Source organism: Pinus tabuliformis, chromosome 3_2 (assembly GCF_031772625.1).
Source record: "Pinus tabuliformis cultivar Carrire ecotype Pingquan chromosome 3_2, CPIR1, whole genome shotgun sequence".
Classification (NCBI taxonomy): Eukaryota; Viridiplantae; Streptophyta; class Pinopsida; order Pinales; family Pinaceae; genus Pinus; species Pinus tabuliformis.
Window position 1 is genome coordinate 594,503,282 of NC_142302.1, and position 11,286 is coordinate 594,514,567.

The 11,286-nt window shown below is 37.3% G+C and overlaps 1 protein-coding gene across 1 annotated transcript; it reads right to left on the reverse strand.

The window, feature by feature from the left end:
* Positions 1-9,503: 9,503 nt before the first annotated feature.
* Positions 9,504-10,055, reverse strand: LOC149181982 (uncharacterized). Its single transcript, XM_089414415.1, has one exon. It carries the CDS (start codon positions 10,053-10,055, stop codon positions 9,504-9,506), a length of 552 nt encoding a protein of 183 aa, XP_089270541.1.
* Positions 10,056-11,286: the final 1,231 nt, after the last annotated feature.

Consider the following 11,286-nt stretch of genomic DNA (forward strand, 5'->3'; position numbering starts at 1 on the left):
GCTGAAGTTGGGCTGAAATTCTGAGTTGCTAGGGGCTGAAATTTTGGGTTTTTGTTGGGTCATAGATATTGGACGAGAAGAGACTATTGAAGGTTTCCGAACTATATTGAAAGGTTGACTTGGTGGAGGAGGAAGATAATTGGATCTAGGGTCTTGGATCTAGTCTAGAGGTGGGTCATGGGTTGGCCAGTGAGCTGAAGATTTTCATTCCCTCCATTTTGACCCTGGAAATGGGTCCTCCTAGAAGTCCTTAACGCGAACCACCCCTAACTGGGAGGTAAATGCTTGGAGATATTCGAGGGTAAGGTCTTGAGCCAATATAGGGTGTTGTATCCAAGCCTCTTTCCAAATTTGGCCTTGCTTCCATTCCTAAGTTCCCAGAACTCGTGATCTCGAATGAGGCCCTGGTGGTCTTTTTCTCGATTCCAGATCGAGGAGTCATTTGGTCGGCTATGATGGTATTACAATGGATATTTCCAACCCGTAACCCTGTATTTTCACACCCAAAGCTGCTTCCATATCTCTTGTCCTCTGTGTAGCCATCACAACCAATATTTTGCACTAAGGGCATGAGATAACAACTCAACATTTTTCAGTCCTAGGCCACCATGCATCTTTGGTTTACACAACTTATGCCATGCCACTAGGGGTCATTTTTTGGGTTGTGTTATATTTTTTCCACGACTAGCCCATGTAGTTAACCGAGTGGTTAGAAGGGGGGTGGAGCCCCCCCTTTGTTGCACCGATTGCGTAACGGGGGGAGTCAGATGGGGTTTGAGGGGTGCAGTTAACCCTATATTAGGTTGGGCAGACCTACCTATGGTTTTGTGCATGATTTTTCGCACATGGTTTTGGACGTGATAGTTTTTGGTCCATGGTTTTGGACGTGATGGTTTTCGGTCCATGGTATTGGATGCTTCGGCATGTATAAATATGTATTGTAACATTGAAAGGAACATAATGAAAAATCAAACTGGTAGTCCCGGTTTTGGGATCAAGGGGAAAATATTTGTGTATATGTTTTTTATGTGTTATGCTCTCGCATTGTTTATTTTTTGTGTTCTAGAATCATATGCAGGTAATTTCTATACGGGGTTAGAACCTACATTTGGTATCATAGATGTTTTGGCTTCAAGGGGATGCATTTATTGCTAAGGGGTTTCGCTCGGGCTTGTGGTAGACCTTGTTCAATGGGAAATCTGCGAGATCGATTCTAGTGGTGAAAGAAGATGGCGAGCAGTGGAAAGATAAAGATCGAGAAATTTAATGGTCATAGTTTTGAGTAATGGAAACTCAAGATGGAGGATCTATTGGTGGATAAAGACTAGTGGATCACAGTAGATCTGGGTACTAAACCAACGAGACTGTCTGATGAAGAATGGAAGAAGTTGGATCAGAAGGCAAAGAGCACAATATGATTGTGCATCTCAGATTCATTTTTCTAAATGTATCTGGGGAAGCTATGATGAAGGCTTTGTGGGACAAGTTAGGGACTTTGTACCAATCTAAGTCTCTGGTGAATAAACTGCTCCTGCAGAAAAAGCTATATAACCTGAGGATGAAAGATGGAGACTCGCTGACAGAGCATCTGAATGCAATTAATACTGTGGTAAGTCTGTGATTATTTGTTGATATCAAAATTTCAGATGAAGATAAGTGAATCAGTTTGTTGTGTTCTCTACCAGATTCGTGGGATAGTCTGATTATTTCAATAGGTAGCAATACAACTGCCTTGCAATTTGATGAAATAGTCTCATCCTTGCTGATGGAGGAGATGAGACGAAAAAATATGGAGAGCCAGTATGGTGATGCCTTGTCTGTACGAGGACGGTCCCAGAACAAAAACAAAAATAAGTCATCGAGTGGGAGATCTAAATCTCCAGGAAAACTTGTAAAGGTGATGTGCTGGAAATGCGGAAAGGAAGGGCACTACAAAAAAGACTATAAATCTAAAGCTCTTAACAAAGGAAAGGGATCTGATGATGCTCCTTCTAAAGAGGCGAAAAACACCTCCGATGAATGTGGGGATGTGTACTTGGCTTCTTTAAGTACACATGTAGATCATGAGGCATGGTCGATTGACTCAGGTTCATCGTTTCACTTCACTCCCTGTAGTGACCAATCTAGGGTGCTAGATTAGACTATATGGAAATCGGGCATATACGGAAATTGGGCATATACGGAAGACACGCGCATATCTTCCGTATATGTCGAGTTTCCGTATATGTGCAATTTCTATATATTGAATTTGCACGTATAGAATGCAGATACACGAACGACGTGCATAATCGAGAGGCATGCACATACAGGAAAGTTATGGATATACGGAAGACATGCGCATGTCTTTCGTATATGCCTAGTTTCTGTATATGCGCACATCTTCCGTATATGCGCACATCTTCCATATATGCGCAGTTTCCGTATATGTGCACATCTTCTGTATATGCACAGTTTCCGAATATGCGCAATTTATGTATATGGAATTTGCGCATATATGATGCAGAAGCATAAACGAAGATGTGTGCACATTCCATATACAGAAATTTGGCATATACGGAAACTGTGCATATACGGAAGATGTGTGCATATACGGAAACTGGGCATATACGGAAGACATTCTGCATCGTATATGCGTAAATTCCATATACATAAATTGCGCATATATGGAAAATGTGCGCATATACGGAAACGGTGCACATCTTCCGTATATGTGCAATTTCTGTATATGAGCAATTTATGTATATGGAATTTGTACACATCTTCATTTATGCTTCTACATCGTATGTATGCAAATTCCATATATATAAATTGCGCATATACGGAAATTGTGCATATGTGGAAGATGTGCGCATATACGGAAAATGGACATATACGGAAGACATGCGCATGTCTTCTGTATATGCCCAGTTTCTGTATATGCGTAATTTCTGTGTATTGAATTTGCGCGTATACGATGCAGATACATGAACTTTCCTGCATGTGCATATCTTCCGTATATGCACGTCGTTCACGTATCTTCGTTTATGTTACAGAAACTGTGCGCATATACGGAAACTGGACATATACGAAAGACATGCACATATACGGAAACTGGGCATATATGGAAGACATGCGCATATACGGAAACTGGGCATATACGGAAGATATGCGCATGTCTTCCGTATATCCCTAACTTTCCTGTATGTGCATATCTTCCATATATGCACGTCGTTCATGTATCTGCATCGCAGATGCGCAAATTCCATATACAGAAATTGTGCATATACGGAAACTGTGCATATACGGAAGACACGCGCATATCTTCCGTATATGCCCAATTTCCGTATATGCGCACATCTTCCGTATATGCACAGTTTCCCTATATACGCAGTTTCTATAACATAAACGAAGATGTGTACAAATTCCATATACAGAAATTGCGCATATACGGAAACTGTGCATATACGGAAGATGTGCGCATATACGGAAACTGGGTATATACGGAAGACATGCCCATGCCCATGTCTTCCGTATATCCCTAACTTTCCTGTATGTGCATACCTTCCGTATATGCACGTCTTTCGTGTATCTGCATCGCAGATGCGCAAATTCCATATATAGAAATTGGGCATATATGGAAATTTGGCATATACGAAAGATATGCGCGTGTCTTCTGTATATGCACAGTTTCCGTATATGAGCAATTTCTGTAAATTGAATTTGCGTGTATACGATGCAGATACACGAACGACGTGCACATACGGAATGTATGCACATACAGAAAATTTAGGGATATACGGAAGACATGGGCATGTCTCCCGTATATGCGCACATCTTCCGTATATGCCCAGTTTCCGTATATGCGCACATCTTCTGTATATGCACAGTTTCCGTATATGCGTAATTTATGTATATGGAATTTGTGCATATACGATGTAGAACCATAAACGAAGATGTGTACAAATTCCATATACAGAAATTTGGCATATACGGAAACTGTGCATTTACGGAAGATGTGCGCATATACAGAAACTAGGCATATACGGAAGACATTCTGCATCGTATATGCGTAAATTCCATATACATAAATTGCGCATATACGGAAACTGTGCATATATGGAAGATGTGCACATATACGGAAACGGTGCACATCTTCCGTATATGCCCAGTTTCCGTATATGCGCAATTTCTGTATATTGAATTTGTACACATCTTCGTTTATGCTTCTACATCGTATATGCGCAAATTCCATATACATAAATTGCGCATATACGGAAACTGTGTATGTACGGAAGATGTGCGCATATACGGAAACTGGGCATATACGGAAGACATGCGCATGTCTTCCGTATATGCCCAGTTTCCGTATATGCACAATTTCTGTATATTGAATTTGCGCGTATACGATGCAGATACATGAACTTTTCTGCATGTGCATATCTTCCGTATATGCACGTCATTCACGTATCTTCATTTATGTTACAGAAACTGGGCATATACGAAAGACATGCGCATATACGGAAACTGGGCATATACGGAAGACATGCGCATATATGGAAACTGGGCATATACGGAAGATATACGCATGTCTTCCGTATATCCCTAACTTTCCTGTATGTGCATATCTTCCATATATGCACGTCGTTCATGTATCTGCATCGCAGATGCGCAAATTCCATACACAGAAATTGCGCATATACGGAAACTGTGCATATACGGAAGACAAGCGCATATCTTCCTTATATGCCCAGTTTCCGTATATGCGCACATCTTCCGTATATGCACAGTTTCCCTATATACGCAATTTCTATAACATAAACGAAGATGTGTACAAATTCCATATACAGAAATTGCGCATATACGGTAACTGTGCATATACGGAAGATGTGCGCATATATAGAAACTCGGCATATACGGAAGACATGCACATGTCTTCCATATATCCCTAACTTTCCTGTATGTGCATACCTTCCGTATATGCACGTCGTTCGTGTTTCTGCATCGCAGATGCACAAATTCCATATACAGAAATTGGGCATATACGGAAATTGTGCATATACAGAAGACACGCGCATATCTTCCGTATATGCACAGTTTCCGTATAAGCGCAATTTCTGTATATTGAATTTGCGCGTATACGATGCAGATACACGAATGATCTTGTATGTGCATATCCTTTGTATATGCACGTCGTTCGTGTTTTCCATATATGCACAATTTCCGTATATGCGCAATTTCTGTATATTGAATTTGCGCGTATACGATGCAGATACACGAACGACGTGCATATACGGAATGTATGCACATACAAGAAAGTTAGGGATATACGGAAGATGTGTACAAATCTTCCGTATATGCCTAGTTTCCGTATATGCGCACATCTTCCGTATATGCCCAGTTTCCGTATATGCGCACATCTTCCGTATATGCACAGTTTCCGTATATGCGCAATTTATGTATATGGAATTTGCACATATACGATGCAGAAGCATAAACGAAGATGTATACAAATTCCATATACAGAAATTTGGCATATACGGAAACTGTGCATATACAGAAGATGTGCGCATATACGGAAACTGGGCATATACGGAAGACATTCTGCATCGTATATGTGTAAATTCCATATACATAAATTGCGCATATACGGAAACTGTGCATATATGGAAGATGTGCGCATATACGGAAAATGTGCACCGTTTCCGTATATGCGCAATTTCTGTATATGGAATTTGTACACATCTTCATTTATGCTTCTACATCGTATGTACACAAATTCCATATACATAAATTGCGCATATACGGAAATTGTGCATATGCGGAAGATGTGCGCATATACGGAAACTGGGCATATACGGAAGACATGCCCAATTTCCGTATATGCGCAATTTCTGTATATTGAATTTGCGCGTATACGATGCAGATACATGAACTTTCATGTATGTGCATATCTTCCGTATATGCACGTCGTTCACGTATCTCGTTTATGTTACAGAAACTGCGCATATCTTCTCAAAAACTTAGCACTATGTAAATTAAAATGCTAATTAGAAGATTTTCAAAATATAAATAAAAATAAATTGAAAAAGACTCATCTGATAGATATATAATGTAGACCATTGAAATTTCAGTGGAAATTTCATTATGATAAAGTTTGATAGATATATAATGTATACCATCGAATTTATTGTTAAAATACAGAAAATGTTTCATTGAACTAAAGATTGTTAATTTTCACATTTAAAAAATTACCACATGTTGTTTTTGGAGAAGACAACCAAGGCCTTAGCTTAGGGAAGAAAATGAAAAAATTCCATATTTATAATCATTAATAGAGACAAAATTCGAGAGGAAAATAAAGATAGAGTCGTCGTTAGTGACTCAACATTTGGGGCTCTCTTGTAAATAAAAAGTTTTTGTTGAATGGCGTCGTTACATATTTGCAATAACATCCCCAATCCTCAAACAATGGAGAGACAATGCCAGATCCATATAATAGACTTGTCGAGGATGTCGTTAAACTCATTCGATGGTATTCCCATTCACCTTTATTGGCTTTCATCGCCAAATTGCATCGGCAGGGCTTTAGAAAGGGATGTATGGATGTAGCCCAGAGGATGCAGCTCATTTTCCATTTCAGAAATCAATATCTTAAGCTCATGCTCAGCTATACCAAGGCACAAAATGTCACATGGGAAAGAAGAAACCTCCTGGCACATATCTAACAATAGATGATTAAATGGAAAGCTTTGAGCATCTCTTATCTCTGTCATGTAGTCGAAAACTCCCTTCAGCACACACAGCGGGATCTGATTCTCCAATTTAATAATATAGTGCATGATACGCATGTAATAAGCCACACAAAAACCTTTGTTTTAGAGTCTAAGCTATGTATTGATATAGAAGAGGAGGATGCAAGGATTAATGATTGTAAAAGGAATGATAAATCTACGAACCATCATTAGAGTGAAGTTTTGAGAATACTCACCGAAATTGTGAGAGTGAAACGAACTTGGCACAGGTTATGTGAGAATGTGGTCACGAAGTTTATCTTGTACCTCTTCACCTGTGAAAGCTACGCACAAGGAGAGTCAGTATCTTTCTCCATCCTCCAATGGTGGTAAGGCCCAAGGGAGATTAGCTATGGAATATAGGCGCCTGGTTTCATCATTAGTAAATGAGTCACTGCGCGCTAGTTCACAACCATGTTTAGTCGAGGATTATCGATTCAATTTCAAATTCCAAACCAGCAATGGCACGGATTCAAGCTCTATGGGCGAGCCTTATACAGTCTCCAAAGTATGCTAGCTGTTTGTCATCCTCGGCTTGCCTTCCATACTAGAATGAAATAGCACACTTCGAAATTCAAATTTGAATTCAAATCAAATGCGTAGATGAGTATTAATGTCGACGGACTGGATTACGTACTATCATGTATGTTATGTCCATGAAGTGCATTCTCGTCAGTATTATATGGTCATGGAGCAGTCGCCGGAAATAATCGCGTTATTTGTTGCCAAGAAACCAGGGAGATGGGAGTCCCCATATCGAGGCGGCCAAAACCAACTGTCAAGGTACTGTCTCTCGTACTCTTAAGGTGTAATAAATATCCTATAGGGGTGGAAATAAGGCTTGTTGAGTATATGACGTTTCCAAAATATTTGACTAATCACATGGCCGTCATCAATTCATTAGTAAGGACCAAGTATAAAAATAATGAGAATAGCATGAATGATTCAAATTAATGCAAGAATTAAGAAATGCTTCTAAGAGTATTTAGGTTGATAGATGTCGGTAGAGTAACTTTTTTCAATTTAAATGTTTATATATATATATATATATTCGATATAATTTTAAATCACATTTATTTTATATACTTATAAAATTATTATTTAAATTATTAAATAACATAATATAAATGTAAATTAAAATAATCAATTAAAAAATCACAATAATTTAGTTTTATCAACTATATTTATTAATATAATTGCAATAATAATAAAGAAATTATTAATAAACAAGTGTTATATAGTAGCTATTATATGCTGTTTAGTTTTAATATAATTAAATTAAACTAAAAGTAAAAGTATTAAATTTAAGTTAGTGTTAAGGTTTAGTATCTAGTTAATTTAAGTTTTATTGATTGGTAAATTGAGTATTTTGTTAATAGCTGCATTATGGTGGTGGAGAATTCAATCTTACCCAACAATAATAATGGCTTATTGTGCTAGTAGTACATTTGTCGTGAAGGTTGTCTAGAAGGTTTTACATTTTCCACAAAAAAGTTAGATAGATATATTTTAAAAGGTATTTGTTCTTGCCAAAGTATAAATAAATATTGTTCTTGCGAGATATATCTATGAAACATAGATTGAATATATTCCTTAAAAATATATATATTAAAATTGAAGTTGATTTATTTACTAAGTTATTTCTTATTTGAATTGAAAATTATTTGAATTTATTATCAATAATTTTATACTTATTTGTTATTAATATTAAGTAAAATCACAACTTTTTTTACTATAAGTAAAATTATTTGTTAAAAACAATTTTTTAAGTGTCAAACTAGTTGTAATATATATTAAATAAAAATTTATTATTTGAATCAATTTTCATTTAATTATTGATGAGTTTATGAATATAGTTATTTATTTCAACTAATAAAGCCTGCATGTACCAATATTTATTAATATTGAACTTGTTAATTAATAATATTTATTATAAAAGTAGTTTGAATATTATAAAATAGTTAAGTAATGTTTTAGTTAATTAATGGTTGATAAGATTTTATTTTGTTATTATATGAAACTGAGAAATTTTGTTGGTTAGTAATCACTAGAAACTCTGTACATTTACATTTACATATTAATCTTATTTATTTTATGCAAATATTTGATTAAATTATGATAAATAGTAATTGATAGTATTTAAGTGAATATGAAAATGAGCTATTTGCAAGGATTTTAATATAGTGATTTTTTATGAAATTTAAATATGAAAAATTTTAATCCTAAAATCATGACATAAATATTACAATTGTATCTAAAAAATTATCACACAAATATAAGTCAATTACCAATATTATGTTAAACAAAAATTGCAAGAGAAATATTACAAAATGAAACTTGAATCGATAAATAATTTTAAATATTACAGAGAATCTGCAATTTTCTTTTTATTATCAAACACAAAGTAATAGTTAATGAAAATAATACTTTTACTTAAAAAAAAATGCAGCACACCTCTCTTAACAACATTTACTATAGTTGTGGAATGCATTGATTGCCACTCTACTTGGTGGAAAGTTTCAGATTGAAATCCCTAAAATTTTATTGGCTCCATTCCCTGTCACGGGATTTATTCATGGTGTTCCAGAAAAAAGTTTGTCCACAGCTCATTCCTTCCGCACGATGTTGCAGCCCAACTTTGTCTAAAGCTCTCTCCACCCATGCGTAAGTGATTGCAACGGGCTTCATGTCTGTAAATAATTGAATTCATGAATACATTCTTTGTCTTGTTCGTTATTGTAGTTTTTTTCCATTGCTCTGTACAAGTCTTCTGATGTAAAATCTGTTGAACAGACGAACAGAGAGGGAGCAAATTACAGTATTGAGACGACTGCTTGTTCGAAACAATGAACTCTCGGCTAAACTAACTGCATCTCCCCCAGAATAATCGTAATGAGGAGATTGTTGGTAACCTAAACTCGACATAGAATAGAAAAAATGTGTAGCTGCTATTTCGACGGCATTATCAGCCAATGGCAAACCAATACGCTCAAATTCTTCGTTTCCGATGGAATCGTTCACAACTAGGTCGCGCCATGAGAATTTCCTGGTTTCTTGAATGTTCCATAATTTGAAGGCTTCATCTGATATATGATTACTGCAGCCCTCATCGTTATAGCCATTTGCTCTTACAATTCCACAGTGTCGCACGACTATTTTTATTTTAACGGTAGTGGCTTTGAACACAACATTTTGAACAGGAACAGGAGATTTTGATCTTGTTCTTCGATTTTCTGAAGTCCTGGGTTGAGATTTGTTCATTGACAGGCACAGCTTCTTGCCCATATGAGTGTTCCAGTAATTCTTGATTTCGTTGTCTGTTCAACCAGGCAGCCGTCCTGCTATTAGAGACCACCTGCAAATACATTTTATAGTTGAGATTAACTCAATGGAAGATTTCCAAAATATTTCAAAACCTAATAAAACCGAAAGTGTCATGTGCACTGATTTTCTACATACCGATTGCCAAGAAGATGATGCAACCGAATAATGAGCTCCTCCTCGTCGGGAGAAATGTTACCACGTTTAATGTCGGGGCGAAGATAGTTAAGCCACCGCAACCTGCAACTCTTTCCACATCGCTTAAGACCTGAAAAACAAAACCTACCCGCTCATTTAGCCTCTCAATGCGCATTTTGTTTGCAATAAAAATTGCAATTAGAATTTTACTGAAACTCACCTGCTTTTTTAGGGATATTTTTCCATCCATTGTTGCTATGAATTCGAATGTATTTAGAGAGATTCATATCCTCCATGGCGGACCAAGCCCCACGGCTAAGACCCTTTGAACATCTAGGGGATCTAACCATCTTCAATATTCTTCCGTAACCCATTAAGGCTAACTCAAAACAGCTGATGGTCTGCTCTGACACGGGACTGGCCTCCTTGCTTCCCTTTGAAAATAGCGCGCTTCGAAATTCAAATTTGAATTCAAATAAAATGGGTATATGACACGAGACTGTCCTCCTCGCTTCTCTTTGGAAATAGGGCACTTCAAAATTCAAATTTGAATTCAAATCAAATGGGTATATGAGTATTAATGTCGACATACTATCATGTTGCGATCAAGGCCGAGACTGAGGTAAATGTGCCGGAGGTTGGTAAATGTGCTCATCAATACGCCAGAGGGAGGCCAAAGTGGCTGCGGGCAGGGTCACCGTCGAGGGGCAGGAGCACGGCAGCCGGAGAGGGATGGATGCACCGGATGGATGCCATGATGCATGGTCGAGGATTAAAGGGCGCCATGACGTCAACCACGCTGTCTGCCGCTGTCAGAGGGGGTACCTCCATAGCATTAACTTTGCTATGGAGGTGGAAATAGGAACCGCCTTCTCCTTACGGATCGCAAAGATTTCGTTGCATGTTCGAATCTCAGGTCCGTGGAGATGATGATGATGATGTAAAATTTCATTAAAGTCATGTTTGTGGATACAAAAAGCAGTTTCCTCCATAGCATATTTGCATTGAAATGATCTGATTTCACGTCAATTAGGATGCCTCCTACCAGGCATTCAAA

Bases quoted from the DNA above. Each gene is read 5' to 3' on its own strand.
- LOC149181982 (XM_089414415.1), bottom strand. From the start codon at position 10,055: ATGGGCAAGAAGCTGTGCCTGTCAATGAACAAATCTCAACCCAGGACT.